General features: G+C 41.6%; 1 protein-coding gene across 2 annotated transcripts in view; it reads right to left on the bottom strand.

The window, feature by feature from the left end:
* Positions 1–21,869, bottom strand: part of SYT9 (synaptotagmin IX) — a 167,261-nt gene that overhangs the window by 102,096 nt on the left and 43,296 nt on the right. For both annotated transcript variants that reach the window (XM_012725433.1, XM_012725434.1), the window contains exons 2-3: positions 12,037–12,388; positions 1,552–2,098 (exon numbers count right to left, since the gene is read on the bottom strand). In XM_012725433.1, the coding sequence (XP_012580887.1) occupies positions 1,552–2,098; positions 12,037–12,388 (899 nt within the window). The remainder of the gene's footprint in view (positions 1–1,551; positions 2,099–12,036; positions 12,389–21,869) is intronic.

Genomic DNA, 21,869 nt, shown 5'->3' on the forward strand with positions numbered 1-21,869 from the left:
CCCCACAACTCTGGCCTGCACTCAGATCTTGTACACATAAATAAAAATAAATATTAAAAAACATATAAGCTGATATCACACTAGATGGTATGACCAACCTCTTTCTACCATACTCTGAGATCATACTTAATTTCAAGCCTCATCAGTGGCAGTGCTTCAGCTTACATTCAAGGATATTTGGTTAATACCCCAGTGAGAGGTTCATTCTCGATTCATTTATATCAGTATAGTCTACCTGTTTTGTATTTATAACGCTTCTTATGCTGCCTCCTGAGTTGGGCAATTATAATTTAGGATACAGTCTTTGCTTTCCCAGCATCCATTTTTAGGTTTACAAATATCACAACCTTTTAAGACTAAAAAGCTCTGCTCCTTTTCCAATCTTCCACATCACCTTAGCCTCATCACCCAATGTTCTCTGTACCACCTCCAGCTCTTTCTTCAATTTCCTCATCACTATGATAAAGGTCAACAGAACCCCATACCGCACTTGTTTATTAGAGCAACTAATACTAGTACCTTGTGGTTGTGCTGTGAGATGTCCCTTAGAATAGCTAAATGTTGGTGAGTTCCCACTGCACAAAAGTAGCAGAGGTGAAAAAGGACTAATGTCCTTATCACTGAATGGGATAATTCATCATATAAGTTATATCCTCATCAAAGTCAAATAATGATTATGGTGCTTCATGTCTTAGAATGCAGAGGGGGAAAAACAGAGCTTCAGAAGGGCTCATATTCAAGGAGACAAGATAATGACATGTTTTGGGAATTTGGACAGGTTAAAGAAACAAGTGGCTTTAAAAATATCAGCAGTACCCTAAGAACGTTCAGTTATCCTTTCTATTTCAGGACTGTCAATACACCTCTGCAGGTTTGTGAAAAGGATGCAAATGAAATAAAAATATCACCACCAGGGTCTCGTGTTTAAAATGCAAACATGAATATATGGCATCACTATATGGCACTTCTGCCCTTTCTCCCAAGTTCCAAATTGGATTTGACCTTCTACAGATTAGTTTTGCCACCTGTACTTTTCAGACTAAATTCCTTATAACTTGGTTTCTGTATTTTAAAATGTGTTGCCATCTCTTCTCAGTCATTCTCACTTCTGGGACTGAGGCTGGAGATCTGATCATAGAAAATGAGACTGAGCTGACCCAAGAATGTGGACAAGGACCTTACATTCAGAGTCACAGTTATGGTTTCTTAGCTGCAGATTACAGTCACTAGGATGCTGGGACCCATTTAGCACAAACAACCTGAGAAAGCTCTAAATAAGTGTGGAAAGAGGGCAAGCAATATCTACCTTCTAGAAGGGAACAGCTAGGAACCAGAAGGCCAAAAGGAGAGAATGTTATTCTTTAATACTGCTTTCAGGAATAACTCTTGGAATTTTTAAAATGAATATTGTTAACGACCCATTTCTGAAGATGAGCAGAGTTTGTAAAGCAAAAGCTATATGTACATTGCCCCCCAAATATAAGAAGATATAAGTAACCTGTTTGCATGCTGACCAAAAAGTCCCCCCAAATGAAAAAATGCAGCACTCACATTGGTGACATATTCGATATCCTTCCAAAGGATACACTCCCTGGGGAAATCTGCCAAGTCTAAGAAGTGGTCCACCACCACTTGGCCAATTAAGTCATGTCGAGAAAACCTATCAAAGTCATACACAGAGAAGTGCAGCTTCCGTGCTTCAAGGTCATTGTAGGGCACCGGGAACAAAAACACCTCATTAAACACAGGGTTCAGGGTCTTTCTGTGAACTTTAGTCTGGTGTTTTGTTTTCCGATCAGGAAGCAAATAGATCTTGACATAAGGATCTGAAGTCCCAGAAAAGTCCTTGGCGGGCAAGTTGACAGCTTTGTGGATCTTCACTATGAGCTGCTCTAAGTCACAGTCATATTTTAAAATGAAATTCAGTTTCCCGCAGGCTTTGCTGCTACTCCTTCTCCCATCGTCATTATCCAGTGACCTCTGTTTATATAACTCGGGTTTAATTCGACCAATGCCAGTCAACTGTTCCTGTTTTTGAAGCTGCTGGATATTGAAGTCTGGATTTGACAGGTTGAGTTGTCTTCGAATTGAGTTATGCCTTGAGTGAAGAGCAAGAGAGAACAAAGTTATAACCTCATTAGCTATGGATCTTTCAGAAACTTGGGCCTGAGATGTAGGTAGGCTGTTAGGTTCTGTTAAGAGCTTAGATTCATGGGCTATCTTTTTTTTTTTTTTTTGGCCTACATTCAAAGTGCTCATCAATGTAGGTTGCTCCCAAAGGCTGGAAGCTCAAAATTGAGGCTTGGTATTAGGAAATGAACTTATCAAGTATATGACCTTGGAGCTTTAAAGGCTTAATGTACTTTCTAAACTAGTAAGCCTTTAAAGAAGCTTATTGTTCTGGTGGAATCAACATATTTGTACAAACTGATTTTTAAAAACTCATTCACCTTATATATAATATCATTCTGAAATTAAAATAGTTTTGTGTTGTTTTAAGAAGAAAGACTGGTTCTCTAAATTACATAGATGTTCCTGTCACTGCTTTATAGCTTTATAAGGACATAAATTCTAGCTGGTGAAATCAAATCATTTCATCACAAGAACACAGTTTCTGCTCTCGTGAGAATGTATGTGACAGGATGTGTCTGCTTGCAGTGGATTGTGTTGGCTTTGACAGCAGCAAGTGACAGCTCGGTGATAGTCCTACCAAGTGGGCGATTAGTGATCAGGAGAAAGGTTTTCATTTTTGTAATAAACACTAAGGGTATAAAAAGTTAAGGTAAGCTACTATAAATGTATGTAGAGATTCAGCTGGAAAAGATTGGAAACTGATATTTGCGAATTAAATATTTGCTCAGAGAATTTACTCTTCACCCACTAAGTTTACTGGTTTGGGTAGAAGTTTCCCTGAAATTCTCCTTGAAACATGACTCATCTATGTGGGTCTTTGCAAATTGCAAGAAGTAATCATTACAGACAAGGTTGCTTTTAAGGTTATTTTTATTTTCAGCGCAGAATTCAGTCATTTTAATGTATTTTCTGCAGCTTCTCAATAACTTTAATTAAAATAGCCTCTCTCTACCAGAGGTGAGATGGAGCAGCAAGGTTGTGTCTACAAGATTGGTAAACAGTTGGATAAGCAGAGCAAACATTTGAGTTTGTCTTCTTTTCCTTTCTTAAGACTATTTTTTGAAATGAAGTCGTAAAAATAAGAATAGATCTAAAACATACTTGAAATCATTCTTTTGTAATCAGATGTTGTTATGCTAAACAATCTTCCTCATCCTAAGATACCCACCTGATCATTTATCACCTTCATGGTATCATAAGGTATCACAAGAGTGTAATCAGAGCTGTCCTTGCATCTGTCACAGTCACCAAGGTCCAGGATAAGCAGACACACCACAAGGACTCATATTTCCACCTGTGTAAAACCTGTGTGGTTGGCCCTCCCTGGTGGTGCAGCGGGTTAAAGCACAGTACTGAGAAGCTAAAGCCACTTCCGCATGAGTTCGATTCCCGCCTGCCCCGGAGGTGACCACATGGCGTGGCAGACCTCTCCTGGCCCGCCCGCTGCTCCCCTCAGCAGTGTACTTCGTCGATCTGCCTGTTCTGCTCCCCACTCTGTCTCAGGTGAAGAATCTTGCTGCCCCTGAGCCTCTGGCCTGTACCCTAGTTCTGTATGCACAAATAAATAAATTAAAAAAAAAAAAAAAACCTGTGTGGCTTTGATTGTAGGATTTTACTTTCTTACAAAGAAATATCAATTCTGAAATTTTCTCTGTACTTATGATTGGCTGGGCCAAATGTGCGAGAGGCGTGGGTGTTGTTGCATGCCTAAGGCTGGCCCTCTCTGCTAGCATAGCCAGGTCATTTCCTTGCCTAGATGTTAAATCTTTGCAGTGCTGAGTTACAGCATTAATCTCATTCTACTGGGAGCTCTGGACATATAGCACAAACAGCCAGTCCTACGCCAAACAACAGAGGCCTTGTACCAACCCTGTTTTTTTCTGTAATTGACTTTGTTCTTCAGGTTTGATTAAAGCAGGGGCCCTACCCTTGGATACTGAGTCATTTTCAACTAACATAGTCAGTGCTGTCACTTAAATGCATGCTAAAAGTGCTCCCTCAAGACCCACTGGATACACCTTCCCTGGACAACCTCTGTGATGGAACCCAGTCCTGTGTCTATATCAGCCCCAAACCTTCCCTTCTGCTACCATGTTCTCCTAACGTGGAGCAGACTGTGTGTGACTTGCCTTCAAGTCTTTAGAGCATTTAAATGATGATTTAAATTCATCACAGGAATGCTTTGTCTTAATCCTTGTCTGTAAGACTAAGTCTGCTATGTAAATTTAAATTTAAAATACAATAATTTGGATGCTTAGCAATGGGACATGCTCTGTGTTACTTATACATTTTCTTATATGTGAAATCTGAAGAGAACTGAATCCTACTTGCTCTCTTCTTCCTAACCACAATAGTTCAAAAAGGGGTGGATTGGGGTAAGCATTATAGAGATGTTTAGACTTTGAAGACCAAAACAAGATCCTATTCCTTCAACACAATTGCACAGGCTGCCTCCATTCAAAATTCCAATACAGCTGAAAATTCTTTTAAAATATCAAGCATGGGTATGAATATCATTACTTACCCAAATGTTTTCGTTTCATTCCCAACATCCTTCCCCTCAATCAGAATCACACTTACTACGGGGGAACAGTTGACACCAACTGTGAGGTAGTGAAAGCAGACAGCAAGGACTGTAACAGGCCACGACAGCTCTCACTCCCTGGGGCTCTTTTCCCCTCACTTTCAATTTCCTTTCGGAAAGAACTAGAGATTACTGGATTTGAAAGGTTGGCTAGAGAAGCTCAGAGCATCCAGAGAATCAGGGTAACTCATACTATCCCTGCATAACCTCTGCAGCTCCCTAGACTGAAAAATGAGAAAGCAGAACAAGAACTGCCCCAGGGACATGAAGATGAGGAGAGGAAATGGAAAATCAATATTCCACAGCTCTTATAGGCTACTCAAATGGAGGCGGGAAGAAAAAGTCAAGTCAAAGCAAGAGAGAGGAAAGATAAGGCGCAGAATGCCGTGTCTGGCTCCCCTCCCCTCAGATGAAGTGGTTACAAAATGGTCTATGGAGATGGTCCTGGAGAGCATAATTTAGAGGCTCCTCAGTGGGTCTAGAATCTTGATGCTGCTGAGTGATACTGTGTGTGGTGGTGCCTGAAGCAGACAGTCTTCTAAATAGTCCTGAATTTAGTGTTAGGGCTTAAATGTGCACAGTGAATGGGAGGAGAGATGAGTTCTGAGGACCAAGAGTGACTCAGAAATCTCGTGATGTGCCCTCTGTGAATAAGTGAAACACTAATGTCCTAGGAAGCTGGCTTGCCGGGGTTGAAGCCCACAGTGTCCTCCCTCTTCCATGCTCCCTCAGTGCAAGCAGAGGCCATTTTCCTGTTATAGAAAAGATAAGGAAGAGGACTTAAAGACTGGACTTGTCTGTCCCAGACCTGTGCTAGAAGGTTGGTGGTTGAGCCCAGAAAAAAACTCTAGTTTCAACAATGACTAATACAATCTATGTAGCAGATGTCCCCTAATCAACTAAAGCCCACACTGTCATCCCTGAGGCCATCTGAGTTTTGTGCTGAATTGTGACCAAGGGTCGGGAGAGGTGGAGCACAGAGCTGAAAGGGCTTTTCTTTTTCCTGTCTCCAAATTTGTCTACCAGTTCCTATGTCCCACTTGAGTCCTCAAAAAAAGCTTTGGTCCTTGTTTCATCACCCAAAAACCCAACTGCCTTTATCAAATCTTAGGAAAAAGGACACTAATGCCATTCAACACGTTTCAATGGGTAAAGCAAAGGGTCTGGTCAGGTGGAAAACAAAGTAGGGAAGAGTCTAGGCACCAACCTCAAGGCAGTGACTGGCCAGGGGATGCTGATATAGTCAGACACTAACTATAAAGCAGAGCGGAGGAGGATAAGAAGCCACTGGAGACTAGAATACTGCAGAAGTGGAATGGGGGAGAGAAAGGCCTTTGCCTAGGAACCGGTCCTATAGCCGTAAGATGTAAAGTCTGAGAGCTGCTTTTTCTTTTGGTGATCGAAGAGGCTGAATTCAGCTCTGATGCCAGGTTTCCACTTCAAAGAGGGTGAGCTCAAGTAAACACACCACCAGGCTAACAAGGAGATAAAGAGTCAGGCGCCTCTCTGCACTAGGACACCTTTGCTTTATAGATCCTAGTTGTTTTAGATAACTGACCATTTGAGACCACTTACAATGTTTTCTTTTGCTTTCTCTCTTCCAGTGCTTCAAATTCCCACTCTTACGATTTAAATTCACCATTAAAGAGTGAGGCCTGGAAAGGCTAGACCTCCCATCCTTGACCCCAATAAAAGCAGCACCTCAAGCGCATTTTCTCTTTCCTCTACCCTCCTCTCTCTCCCTACTCCTCTCCTGCAGTGCCACCCACTCTTGCCCACCAATCAACATTACTGTGGCCCATCTGTGCTGTGTAACTTAAAGTCTTACAAGTCATAAACCTCTATTTCCACAAAGTCTCCTGGTGGTTATAATGAGGGCATCTTGTAATCAATAAAGACCACAAGGACCAGTATGGTCACAACACAAATTATCTACTGACTGAGGCATGTTGACACAAAACAGATAGGACCTGAGTGAGTCTGCCTCCTTAGCTGGGCTTGAGACTCATCCGTTTCCATACTTATCGAAATCTCAGTAGGGAAATTAAGTTTTTGTTTTGGCTCTCAGCTCTCTAGCAAAATGGCACCTTCAACTCTTCTTCCTCAACAGCTTCCTCCTCACATATGCCCATGAGCTCGCCCATCCAGCCTTGGGTAGGGCAGCACTCAGCCTCTCCAGCATCCCTTCCCTCTTTGAGTTTCCTATGCAACCTCACACAAGTGTGTGTGCTTCTACACCACACCCCTTCCCATCTCAGTGAGCCCCCTCCCAGCAGTGAAATAAAACCTGGCCTATCTTATTCCTGATTCTGGGCACCCATATTGACAGGGCCCCAGGCTCCAAGCTTAGGAAAGAGGGAGGCAAACTGTGGTTTCTGAAGCACCAAGGATTTCTTTACTAGGTTCAAAACAGGGGCATTTGAAATACACTGGTGAGAGAGAGGAGAGGATGGGGCCATCCTGAACTGGAAGGAAACACAGAAGAAGGGTAAGTGTAAGACAAGGAAAGATGCATACAATGAAGGAGTAAATGGGAATCTGAGGTGTTCTTGGTCTGGGATTCAGAGATTTCGTGAGTAAATGAGATACAGACATCAGGCCTTGGCCAACGACAGTGTGGTTCTTGGCCTGAGATTCAGAGGTTTCATGACTGAGAGAATGAAGACACAGCCACCAGGCCTTGGCCAGTGGAGGTGTGGTTGTGGACAGTTACATGCTGAAGCATGACCTGCTTTCCCCACCCCCTCCCAAGTGAAACAGACTTGAAACCCTGGTATTATCATTAAATATTTTATCCCATGACTGGGATGAGCCACTGTCCACCAACACTTTCTCCAGGCCCCTTTCCATTTCATCATAACAAGCCTGAATTGACCTCCATATCCAGTCTTTACTCCTTCCTATGCATCTTATGCTTGTATGCCAGATTACTCTTCCAAGGAACAATTTCAGCCGTTAGTATGTGTAATTGGTGTTCTTCTTATATATTTCCCCAACTGGACAGGGGCCCTTTAGTCAAAGGACATATCTTCTCTCTTTCCAGCACATAATACAGAACTTTGCCCAGAGCAGATGCTTATTACATGTGTCAGGGTAAACATAAAACTACCATGGACAAAAGTTTTCTATAATCAAATTACAGTACAGAAAATATACATTTACCTCTAACTGCAGGGTTTCATGGAAACTGAAAGGGGTCTAGGCAATTTCCATTTTGAAGCTGTCGGTTTATTAAATGGGGAAGGTATAACTAAAAGAGTAATTTAAAGTTTGCTGCTTTAAATGCTGTCAGCAAACAAAAATGTAACTTGATAGAATCGTGCTACACTTAGAGGAATAATATTTCATCCTCCCCACAGAGTAATAACATTTAATCCTAAAGTACTCCTTTTTACTGGAGCTGTGGCCATAGAGACCCCAGTTTCAAGTGTGGTGACTCCCCTTTAAATTCTCAGTGTATTTCTGTGACTCTAAAGATTGCCTAGTTCAGGGTGAGGTCAAAGTTTAAATGTAAGGCTGTTAATGAAGTGATAGCTGCCAGCCTCACGTCATTTGAGATCCTACCCAGTTTATGTTTTGATCCTTTGCCATTCTTGTCACCAGAACATAAACAAAGTGGGCTGACACTATCCCATGTGTTCTGTCATTCACGAAAAAATTTTTCTATGTGCCACAGTTGCACTTGGGGTTACATATAGGAGAGGCAAAACAAATGTGGTCTTAAGCTCACAGAACTCTGTCAATAGCGGGGTACAGGTAACACATAAAACAATCCTTTATTAAGAGCTCAATCCTGGGAATAGGGAAAAGCAAGGAAATATGTAAGAGAATTAAGAGGTGGGTGGGGGAGGTGGAGGAAAGAACAGATACTTCAGGTAGGGTGAACAGGGACACCTACCTGAGGAGGTGACATTTTAGCTAGGACATTAAACTGCAAAGGATCCGGGCATGACAAAGGAAAAGGAAATGCATTCCAGGCTGATGGAACAGTACGTGTGAAGCCCTCAGGCAGAAAAGGGCTTGGGATACTGAAGGAACTAAAAGAAGATGGACAGTGATGGACAGATTTTCTGGGTAGAAAATCTGCTGCTGGGTCCTTGTTACAGAGTCCTCTGGGTTGTGTCATAAGGTGATGAGGCTGACAGTGCTAGAAGACTGTGACAATATCGCATAGGATGTTAACAGACCCCATAAGCAGTTTGTGGTAAAATAATTGACATTTTTATAAAGCCAAGGTGTAACAAGGGGAATTTGGGTTTAAAAAACAGGCTAAAAAATTCTGAAAAATCCACATTCCCAAGATATTACGTCATTATGCACAAGTGTTTCTATCCCAACTGAAAAGAACTAGCAGGACTTATTTGGGGGGTAGGGAGAGGTTGGTGATTTGGAAGTGGAGGGAAGGGGTTCCTGATAGTAACTGAATTAATTAGAAACAGAATGCTAACATGCTTGATCTTGGTAGAACAAAGTCATCCTGACTAGAAATATTCATAGAAGATGAAACAAAGCTCATTGTCAGGACTTTCCATAAGACATCTCTGTGCGCCACTCATGCCTGAGCTAAAGGGGAGAAGACGGGGTTTCCGGAGTAAGGGCTGAGACAGAGCCACTCAGTGGCAGTGACAGTGGGGATGCCCTGATATCATATCCTCTGAGCTGAAGGGTATCCTAGGGACTTCAGGCAAATGATAATAACTACAGGAGGGCAGCTGTAAGAAAGGAAGTGACATTGGTGAGAAAGTAAGGCACATAAGGAGAAAGAGGGGAGAAGAAACTATAACTAGAAGAGCAGACTTTTAGAGCCATCTTAGCAAACAGTACCTTCCCCCTCTCCAAATATGGTATCAAAAATGTTCTTTAAAAAGAATGTTAAAAATGTTTTGGAGCATGAAGAAAATTTCATTCATTTTCCCTATTTTATCAGTAAGAAGGTTACTTGTGTGCATGTGTGTGTATATGTTATTTATAATATAACACAATCCCTAAAGAATAGGAAGACCAACTACCATTCTTATTTTGGTATGATCATGAGTCAAGGATATGTATATCCAGACATAAGCCATAAAACTAGGTCACCAGTAATTTAGATAAGAATGTTTCAAATGTATAATGATGTAAATGATCAGCGTTAGCTCAAAAGAAGCTAGAACGAGTTTAGTTTTCTAATGATAATTCAGATGTTACTAAACTTGATTTTGGCCAAGAAAAAAATTAATTTAATTGAGTGACTCCAAAACTAAAATCAATCTAAAAGTAAAACTCATTTTACAGAGATAATTCCTTTACTCTCCTCTTCTTATTTTTTTTTCCCATCTACTTCATTCCTACAAAGCAGTGGTGAAGCTATCAGTTTTTATTTTTTAGTGAAATACACTTCTTGATATGCAGAATACTTACACATTTTTCCAAAATAAATAATGTAGCGATTACAGTGCTATGATTGCTATGAATTCATTAGAATTATGGCAGAGTGCTCAGATCCACAATCTAATAAAAACACAGAACCATCACCCTGGACTGAGAGAACCCAGATGAGAAAAATTAACATGCAGACGAAGACAGAAGAGGAGATAATTTCAACAGAGACTCCATCTGAAAGGCTCTAGCTATTGAAGTACTGAAAGGATTTTATCATGAGCCTGCACCACAGCACGAACTCCATGGCAGCGTCAAACAGAGCCCCAGTTATATTTAAGTCTTAAATCTGAAGAGAAATCCTACTGATAAAATCTGAGGATTTCTTCTAAATCAAATGGCAAACAATCATCCATTTCCCCACAGAGGAATATTTTAGGTTTGGTTCTTTGATTCAGAATTGGAAACGATGCTAAAATAGGGTTTTGAAAAAGTTAAATTATAAACTATGCTATTCCATCCTACTTAAAGTGAATGAGCAAAGACTCTAGGAGAAACTCGATTAACATTAAAATGGGCAAAATTTTATCTTTGCTCTAGAACACAAATTAAAAAAAAATTTAAAAGAAATACCCCCAAACTGTGCTTGTACTTTCCATATAACAGCACTTACAACTCCTCTGGCTAGCACTCCAGCAAGAAAGCTGCTTTCTGACTATTTTCCTGAAGAATCTTACTGAAAATGAATTTTCTGTCGGTGACTCAGACTTGGCTGTTTGACCTTGGAGCCGCCATTGTACAACCTCTGAGTCCTGGGAGAGCAATGCTGGTGGCAAAATGGTGGCTCTTGTTCAGAGCCTTTCCCAGGTGCAGGCTTATGCAGAGCACACAATGCACTTGTTAACTGTTTCATTCTTAAAATCACCTACATGGGCCCTCCCTGGTGGTGCAACAGGTTAAAGCACAGCACTGCAAAAGCTACAGCAACTTCAGAGCAGGCTCGATCCCCGGCCAAGGAGGTGACCCACATGGCGTGGCAGACCTCTCCTGACCCACCCGCTGCTCCCCTCAGCAGTGTATTTCAGTGTTCTGTCTGTTCCGTTCCCCACTCTGTCTCCGGTGAGTCCTCTCACCACCCCCGACCTCTGGCCTGTACTCCAGTTCTGTACACATAAATAAATAAATATTTTTTAAAAAATCACCTACATTTGGGTCTATCATTATCCCTCTCTTACAGGAAAGGACATGGATACAAGTGTCCAATGTCAATCATGAAGGTAAAGCCAGTTCATTTGGTCACAGAGCTGTTGCTTCTTATGACAGCAGAGTATTGTTTCTTATCTGCTTAAAAGCACAAAGCCTCCTACATAGAAAGAGTGACCTTAGGCCTTAAAGAGAGTGAATCTTTAAATCGCTCAAAGGCTATTTAAGACTTAAACCCACAGCCACTCTGTGTGGCCCTAAGTGAGTCTGACACTAAGCCAGAGCAGCAGCACAGAGAATAAATACGACAGGAGGAGGATAGCATGGGAGAGTGGGCAAGAGCTCAGGCCCTGGTGTGCTTGAATCAGGATTCAAACCCTGACCTAGGTGCTTATCAATATATGACTTTTTACTTAATCCTCTTGACTGACTTGGTTCTTCTGGGAAGTGAAAATGATAGCTAATGAGGCCCGTCTCACACGAAGTTGTGAACTGTACTAAAATAGTGCGCATAAAGGTCTTAGCTAGCATTTGAAGGGTGAGTTTCCTGTTATGAACATGGACTAAGCAGAGATGGAGCAGAGCTCGGTAGCCTAATAGGAACAGAGCAAGCACCAGGCATTCCCATACTGACATCTCTGACAATAAGATGATTGTAAAGCTACAAGCAGCTTGGCTCATCAAAGCCATGGCTGCCAACAGAGGGGCTTGAGGGCACTCCTCATCATGCACCCAGAAACGAAGGAGGCGTTACTGACCGAGCCGATGAAGTTGGCTCTGTGACTTGGCGCTGCACTCGGACGCCATGGGCACAGTTCTCCTGTCCCCCAGCCTGGGTTGAGAGGGGAATGTCGGGGGAGGTGTGGCTGATCTTCATGGAGGAGTCAGGACAGGGGGTGGGAGGGTCTAGGAAACCCTCACTGTTCTCCTGCTCATTGGTCTCTGTGTCCGTGTAGTTAAGAGGCTCTTGGTTGTTGTCTTTGCTACCAGAGAGCAGGCCTCGTTCTCGCCACGGAACCCAGCAGAGTTTCCAAGACACGAAGAGAGACACGCCAAAGAGAGCGAGGCCACAGGCAGTGACCACGAGGGTCAGGAGGCTCACTGAGATATCTGCAAAGAAGCAAAGATGAAAGGTCAGTGTGATTGCTCCCTCCGTGCCCTCCCATCACGTGGTGTGGACACAACGACCCTTGCAGCCACTCATCCGAGGAGCCACTGTGGAGGCCAGCGCGGGGCGTGCCGCTGGGCCATCCGACACTGCAGCCAGGAGAACGAGGACACACACACAAGTTCAGAGGCGGTAACATGCAGGCCTCACCTAGAAACTACAAACGATAACTTGCTATAGCAAGGGAATACAAATGCCCCGCAAGTCACTGAGACGCTCCTGTGGAAATAAAAGTCAGTAATGTTCTGTGAGCAGGGCAGTTTCAACTGTCCTTAAAAACTACTGTGTCATCTCAGAGAGCTGGAGGATATAATTCAGGAATTGTTAAGTAATATCAAACCAGGACCTCAGAAAACAGGGAAGGAAATGGGTAAGCCAGTTAATTTTAGGATTCAGAGAACAGGGAAGACAGTGGTTAAAGCACTTGATTGCCTGACTCCTAGCAGGGCAATCAGATTTACCTGAAAGCAAAGTCACCTGATTCATTTACATTAACAGCCTTCCGGCTTTTCTTGATAACAGTATCCAGCTATCCCTATTCACTTTGAGCACCTGGCCAGGGCAGGAAGAACCCAAAACACATGTCATGGCACCCCAAGAGACCTGAAGCTGCCACCAGCCTCACTAGTGTACAAGTCTCTACCCAGCAGAGGAGCTGAACCTCCACGTTCCTGACGTGTGGCCTGTGTGGAAGCGTGTCCTCTCCCTATACCGGCACAGATGCCAACACTGCCCTGGGCCTCCACCACCCAATGACCAAAGGCTCCTTTCACCTTCCTTCAACCCTTCCCCTCTTTTAAAAACCTTTTCAAAACTTCATGTTGGAGGCAGTCTTTGGAGACTTATTTCCTGTCTCCATCATATTCTTTCTTCAACAAACTTGTATCCGGTCTGTTGGCCAACACATCCAAGCAACAGAACCCTTGAGTTTGATAACTGTGACAACTTTTAAAAAGAGAAATAGAATACTTTCCCCTACTTTTGATATTCACTTGCAAGGGTCTAAGCAAGATGGTTCCAGTCCTCTGCGGACAAGCACTTGGGCCCTGGGGCTGACTGCTGTGGCTTCCATGTCCCCAGCAACAGAGCCTGAGACAGTATTTCAAAGGAAAGCTGCTGTTTAGAAGCAAAGAACACAAATACAGGATTTAGGGTGTGAGGAGGGAAGCCAGTCAGTAAAAGGGCCTTGACCAAGCCAGTTACTACTTGAGGGCTGGGGATTAAGCAGGCAGGGGATGTGGCACACAGCTCAAAGCCACTCTACCTGAGGGGCCATGGCCTGGGCTAATTCTATCAACTACTTTCAGCCCTTGATTTGAAGGCTGTTCTCAAGGGGTATTTCCAATCTGTCACATGGGTGGCCTAAAAATCACACATTCAAATAAACACAAAGACTGGCCATTGACGTCAGCAGACACAAGCTGTCAAGTCCGTAAGAGCCTCTGCTACTTGAAGCTGTGACTACAGCCAGAACTTGGGGTAATGCAATGCTCAGTGGCTGTGCTCCCAACTCTCAAAGCCAAACCCCTGTAGTTTCGATCCCAGCATACAGGAAAGTCAGAGATGCTGTTCAAGATGCTGAACAGCAACTTGAAATTATTTCTGGCACTGTGGTGGTGTTAATTCACTACACTTGGAGCCTCCCTGGTGGCCTAAGGTTTAAATTCTATCCTGTCAATGACTGAGTTCAGTCCCCATATGGTGCAGCAGACCTCCCCTGTTTGACCTGCTGCTTCCCTCAGCAGTGCATTTCAGTCAGTCTGCCTGTTCTGCTCCCCACTCTGTCTCTGGTGAATCCTCTCACCCCCTGAACCTCTGGCCTGTACCCCAGTTTTTCTATGCAAAATTAAAACAAACAAAAACAACATCCTACCTATCCTTACTATGGTCCATTACATGGAGGAGCAACAAGGATTCTTCCCAGGTTTCACTTTTCTGCCCATCATTAATATTTGCATTGTATCAGCCAAAGTTTCCTGAATGTCCGTGGTATGCCAGGTACTCTGCTAGGCTTCGGGGGTACAATGGAGGACATGACAGTGACTCATTTTCTAATGAAAGGAACAGTGAGGAATTATTTAATATTTACATTTCATGTAGCCATAGCATGCCAGCAATCTATGATAAAAGACAATTTGTATTCCTGCATATGAAGCCTTCCTCAAGTCACTTAGCTACTAAGCCAAGCTGACCACCTGCCATCCATGTGCTTTTTAACCTGATTCTAAAGGTACTTGATCATTCTTATGCAGTGATAAAACAATTCTTGATGAAAAATTGCTCCTGACAGAAAGCCAGCTGCCAGTGCTAGTGATGGAGTGATGGTGCTAATATATCTTTTCTACCCCTCTCAATGAATTGTTGCCCTTCTGGAAGTAATAGTATCTGTCTGTTTGAAAACAGGGAATTCCAGTTTCAGCCTGGGTTACAGTTCAAATCTTGAACCAGGGTTCTCACCTTAAGTCTTATATAGAAATAGGACAGGCCCTCCCTAGTGGTGCAGCGGGTTAAAGCACTGCACTGAGAATCTAAAGCCACTTCGGCATGAGTTCGATTCCCACCTGCCATGGAGGTGACCACATGGCGCGGCAGACCTCTCCTGACCCGCCCGCTGCTCCCCTCAGCAGTGTACTTCATCGATCTGCCTGTTCTGCTCCCCACTCTGTCTCTGGTGAAGTCTTTCGCCACCCCTGAATCTCTGGCCTGTACCCCAGTTCTGTATGCACAAATAAATAAATATTAAAAAAAAAAAAAGAAAAAAGAAATAGGACAAGTAAACTATACAACAATGGAAAACAAGATGGGTATCACCAACCAGGAACTCTGTGAAAATTTCTTGGACTATAATAAAGGAGAAGCCAGTGAGATACTAACAGGCGATAAATTAAGGGATACTAGTTTGCACTCCCACCAGAAATGTAGGAGAGTTTTTTTTTGTGCCACATCCTCCCAGCATTTGTTAGTACTTAAGTATGTGCCATTCTTACTGGCTTAAGGTGGTATCTTATTGTGGTTTTGATTTGCATTTTCCCAACTGAGGGATGTTGAGCATTTTTTCATGTCTGTTGGCCATTTGCACTTTGTCTTTGGAGAAGTTCTTTTGAGTCCTAAAGTCCATTTTTTGATTGGATTATTTACTCTGCTTTTCTTGCATCCTGTGAATTTTTTGCATATCTTTGTGATCAGTCTTTTGTCAGTTGTGTGAAGTGCAAAAATTTTCTCCTAATCACTAAGTTGCCTCTTTGTTTTGGTTAATGTCTCCTTTGCTGCACAGAAGTGTTTTAATTTGAGGTAGGCCCAAACTAAACAGAATAAAAAAACAGCAGTAATTCAGAAACATTTTGCAGGGGAGGAGAAGGGAGAAGATATAAAACACCTGCAGGAAGAGCACAAGGGACTGAGGTGATGACAAACAGGTGAATTGCTGGTGGGAGTTCTCTGGGGCTACAGCTGATGTAAAACATATACAAATAAAGAAATTATTTTTTAAAAATTACGGGATATGGAGGGAAATGTAAAAATAAAAATAAACCCAGAATGAAGAAACAGAGTATAGACTCAGAGAGGCAAGGTAAAGGGTGATTATGGGCAACATGGCTTGGCCACAGACTCCACTTGGTTCTGACAGCTCTCAAGGCAGTGTGGGCATTTTGTTGGAAGGAACATAACAGGAACATAACAGGTGTCTGGCAAAGAAAGGAAAGAAGACCCTGCCCCTGTGGGTCAGCATGCAACTGTAAACGCCAATTCTCATTTGCCCCCAAAAATTTTAAAACAAAACAGGCTCCATATCACAGTGTAACCTCTTGATATATTTTGTATTCCAAATCCAAGTGGAAACATTCCTCATCAAATCTACAGAGCTGCCTCCTCACTCCCCAGGCAGCCCAGCCCAGACCCTGATTTCATCTAGAAATATTTTAGGTTGTTTCTTTAAACAGACTTTGGGCGGGGGGGGGGTCTTATTTTCATTTAATTGGTCTACTAATAAGTGCATTTTTAAAAATAAATACTTTATTTTACAGTTTTTATATAATGAATGAAGTTTTGGCATCTATACAGCACACATAGATGGGAAAACATGAGGTGCATTGCTAAACTGTGAAGGGCTAGGTGGAAAACATAAGCTGAAAACAAAAGAAATGTCATGGGCCAACTAAGCAATTCAAGAGAGGCTAATAACCAAACCGAGTCATCAGAATAAATGGACCTTGACATAAAACAAATTAATGCAAGAGACAATTAATTCATATGCAATTTTTACAAATAGTGTTAAGAGTGAAAATGATGGCCACAGCAATAACCAGAATCGGACACCATCGAGGTCCTACCTGATCTAAAAAAAGACGATAGCCCTAGACTTCTATGCTGGCCACACTATTACGGAGAAAAGGACAGGCATTTTCAGCAGATAACTGACTCAAAAGGCACCATCAATGTATTCTCTCCTGCATAAAACCTAAGGAACTTCTCCAAACAAATAAAAAATTATGTCAGAATTCAGAATCCAAGAAAGGAAGAGAGTACTAAATAAAATTATATTTATACATTATGTATCCCAAGAATACAATAAACAATAAAAAGGTATATTAAATACATATAGTTTCTGCTTATTAAGTTTAATTTAACCTCAAGGAGGGAAAACCAAAGTCACAAGAAATGAAAACTACACATACGATTGTATTACAAAAATTTCAACAGAACATTGAAGATGAAAGAAAGTAAAACAAATTAAATGTCCTATACTGTTTGCAAAGGGAAGGTATAGATACTTAAACTTGATATTGATGAGGAATCATAAATGTAAATATACACAGGAAATATGTAAGAGACTTTAATTCAAAGACACATCTGCATATATATATATATATATATACATTTATATTCTCTTCTTTCTGAGGGTATCACTTTCTTCTCCTCCCTTCCTTTTCCATTAAGTGATAGAAAATAAATAGAAAGTATAAACCCATTATCACAGAGAAAACAACAAAACATTGTCAGTGAAAAAGAGTTTAAACAAGCTTTTTCTATAAGAGAGTATATGAATGGAGGTATACTGAAAGATGCCACCCTGCTCACTCCCTCCTCTCAAAATACAGACGAAGGCACACAAGAGAAGAGGCATATGATTTACTGAACTCAAGCAGCCTCCAGACACAGACATTTCTAGCAATTTGGAAGCTAATACTAACCTATGGAACTGCAAATATAGGTATGAGTTGAAAATTTCTACCAAAATATTGTCCAGGCTATTCAGTGAGAAACCAAGGCAACTATGTAAGAATTAGTGTCCATGAGTAGAATTCTCCATGTTCTTCAAATAATGGAATCTGTTAAAGAAAATTCAACCATTAAAATCTCACCTACAGCTACAGAGCTCACCGTCAGTTTTTTTTTTCAATTTTTTTTTCAATATATAGAAGCAAAAGAGAAAAAAAAAATTGCTCCCAGTGAAAGCAAAGTCAGACAGGAAGCAAAACACTTTATTCACTATGTTTCGATAAGTTATTCCATCCATAGTACAAGTACTAATAAATAGACTGGATAATAAGATATTGCTTTTAGAAATAAAGTCACAGGATTGCTAAAAATAAATAAATAAGATAAGCTCAAGGAATATCTCCCTGAATATGGACCAAAGATTCAGGAAATTTAAGCAAAATATACAGAATACAGAATATGCACTCAAGAGGCCTAACATCTAAGGGAAAAAAAATGAACAACACTTTTTAAATTAGCATAGTTGTTAAGTCTATTCTATTGAACTTGAATCTGTTAATACCATACATTGTTGAAAATTGTTCTTATTTATTCTACTTCTTAGTCTATCAAGAACAAATGACTGAAAATCATGTCAGTTATTACAACAGCCACACTCCAGCAGCATGGTTTTCCTTCCAAATCCAACTTATTAAAAACATAGATATTTGTTCAGATGTTTAGATTCACAAGCAAAACAGGAGACTGACATAGGCTATCACTGTTTAACTTTGCTAATACTGATATTAAAAATATACAACTTGATCCTCCCTGGTGGTGTAGTGGGCTAACATGCAGTACTGCAAGCCAGCAGCAGCTGCTTCAGTGTGAGTTGGATCCCAGCCCCAGAAGTGACCCACATGGCGGGGCAGATCTCTTCTGTCTCAGCGCCTGCTCCCCTCAGCAGGGTACTTCATTGATCTGCCTGTTGTGTTCCCATTCTATCTCTGGTAAAGCCTCTTACCCCTATCCTGCACCTCTCGCCTGTACCCTATGCTGTATGCATAAATAAATCTTTTTTTTTTTTTTTTAAAAAAAAGCCCTACAACTCATCATCAAGTTTATTTCCTATCTGGATCCTTTATCAACAAAAACTAATGGCACTCCCTTAAAAACCTATTTTAAAATCATTACACTGTCCTAATTTTGTCATTTTGCTTTAGGCAAATGAGAACCCTATGATGGATAAACAAAGCCCCAGAGACAGGGAGACTGTGCCGCCATGTCAGGCTACCTCTCCTCTACTTTCACAGCAACAGACAGCACTCAGGGAAAAACAGGTAATACTTTGACATCCATTCTAGCCTCCTAAGTTGAGCTGTCCTCTTTCAACTGCCCTCTTAATCTCGTGTCCCAGCAGATGGGACTTTTCAAAGGGGCTATGTTGGAACCTAAAGATTTGTGTCTGTGTCTAATCTCATAACTACAGGAAACAGATGATGACAACAGAGGTATCAGTGTGACACTCAGGATAAATGAAATGTGTTTCCACGCAGGCAAAAAAGACTTGGAATCACAATTGGGGAAGGAAGCAAAAAGAGATCCAAGCTGGAAAAGTGGTGCTGAGACGGAGGTGGGGGAAGAGGGCACAAAAATGCAGAGGGAACTCAAAGTCAGAAACTGGGATGCCAGGGACAGGTGCAAACCAGTGCAAAATGAAGTAAGTGTCCAGATCGCAGCAAGGTTTACTTACATATGACTTGCCTATCTGCAAAGACATTTGAGGAGCTTTAAAAATGCATATAACATAAGATGACGTTTGTGAGAAAACCAGTGCCAAAGAAAAATAACAGTACCATGAAGATGAAGTCAGGAGTAAGGTAAACAGCCAACATGCATGCATGGATTTTTGTGAAGCTGCCAGTGGTGAAGACAGGATTAACTCACAACATCCCATTTTTTAAAATTGATTTATTTATGCATACAAGAACTGGGGTACAGGCCAGAGGTGCAGGTGGAGGGTGAGAGGATTCACCAGACCCAGTAGGGAGCAGAGCAGGGAGACTGACTGAAATGCACTGCTGAAGGGAGCAGCAGGCCAGACAGGAGAGGTCTGCTGTGCCATGTGGGTCAGCTCTCTGGCCGGGGATAGAACTCGTGCTGCAGTGACTGAGGATAGCTTCATAGTGCTTCACTTTAACTCACTGTGTCACCAGGAAGGGCCCCCAACATCCCACTTTATAGAAAAGCATGAAACAGAGCCAATTATATGATTCAGCATCCAAAACACTATATAATTTAAAACATTTACAAGAGAAGAAAAATTTGAATTTGAGATGTGATGATATTAGATATTATTGTTGACCACCTGTAGATAGGATTCTATCATGATTATGTCATATGGTACATAGGGAAACACTGAAATGATGTCTGGAATTTGCTTTAATCATAGGTGAAACAAGATTGACCATAGGTTAATCTTTGTTATAACTGAGTAATGAGTCAGTTTATTATTTTCTCTACTTTTGAATATGTTTGACAATTTCTTAATGAAAAATAAAAAGCAAAACATACTTTAGTTGGGGAAAAATATGGATCCCTGATTTTGATCTTAGTCTCAGTGAAAAGGCCTTGGGTGAAAGTTTTTCATCTCCATTTCTAACAAGCATCTCAGATCTTGATTAATCTGACACAGATGACCTGTAGATGTAAACCTGATCAAGTGAATTTAAACACAGTGGCTCCGAACACAAGATGCTTTCCTAATCCTTAAACAATGTGTCTTGGGGACCTAATATAGATAACACCAGGGAATTTAGTTAGACATTCAAGTCATGAAGAACTTGAGAATATCACATTGCGCTTTGAGGGCAAGAGAGGTAAAACAATTCCACAGAGAAAACAGGCAGTTCTGCTGACCTGTTGAGTGTTGCAGGGTCCTGAACCAGTGAGGATACAGATGTTCCAGGGCCCTGACCAGTAGGAAACACTGCTCCAAGGAAACCCTACGGGCCACCCAGGCAGTTCCTCTCAGATTGCCACATCAACCATACCTTTGTGTAACCATGAGGCCTTCAAACACTTTCTTTTCTGTACCTTTTAAGCTTAATGCAATACATATAAATCACTCTGAGACTTAAAATGCTAACAATAAAGTTGCTACAGTCAAAAGTCACAGCATTCTGGAGGTAACCAGAAGAGAAAGGTAGATCCACACACACCTCAGTAGTCTGGTAGGAGTTTCACAATGATGACTCTGAGGCAAGTAGGCTAAGAATCAGCCATAGATTTTAGGTTAAAATGAGATGCCTTCGTGTTTAAATGATTGAACTGAAATAGTCTGGGAAATGCAGTGTGGCAGAGCTCTGGCTGCTTAAAGAGACAGTGGCAGCATAGCCCTGCATACCCGGCAGTTAATAACACAGGTTCCAGAATGACCCAAGTTTGCAGCCTACCATTACTTGTGCAACCTTGGATAAATCTCTTTGTTTTTTGTTTCTCACAGTATCACTGGATAAATAGTAGCTACCTCTTGGGATTGTGGTGAATGCTTAGAAAGTACTAATGCTCAATAATGTAATGTTTGTTGTTTTTCCATAATGTGTCTCAGGATTCAGTTGCCCCATATTCAGACTTATTGTTACAGCTCAGAAGTGGTCACCTTGGTTAATAAATAATGAGGCCTCCTGCAGCTTTATGAAATGGGCTCTGGCAACAAGCAAATAGTATTAGGTGCTCGATACATGCTTATTTTCCTGAACTACTAAGGACAAAAGAAGGAGTTGTTATTGAACTTTGGATACTTGCTAATAATCAATCTAAGGATATAGATATAACTAAAACTAGTTCTTGCCTTCAAGGCACCCAGACATTTCAATAATGCTATTCACGATAGCAGTACTATCGTGAATTTCTACTGGAACTCAGAAGTGGGGGATGTGTGATGTAACCTGGGTTTTGAAGAAGCTCTCCATTAAATGAAGAGTGATTATAAGAGCTACTTATAATCACAAATACCAAGCCAGGTCATGTGGCCAGGAGGTGGAAAGACTTCACCAAGAAAAGGACACGATTTGTGGGTTCTGTGAAGGGTCACCCACATTACAGAGGGAACAATTTGTTCAATTCCACATGGCACCCACAAGAAAGAGCTGGCATATTCCAGGGACTTTAGGGCCAGTTTGGCCACCATTTTTATCTTTTGTCACCTTGGGAAAGTCTCTG

The sequence above is a fragment of the Condylura cristata genome, unplaced genomic scaffold (assembly GCF_000260355.1).
Source record: "Condylura cristata isolate star-nosed mole 26May11 unplaced genomic scaffold, ConCri1.0 scaffold00015, whole genome shotgun sequence".
Classification (NCBI taxonomy): Eukaryota; Metazoa; Chordata; class Mammalia; order Eulipotyphla; family Talpidae; genus Condylura; species Condylura cristata.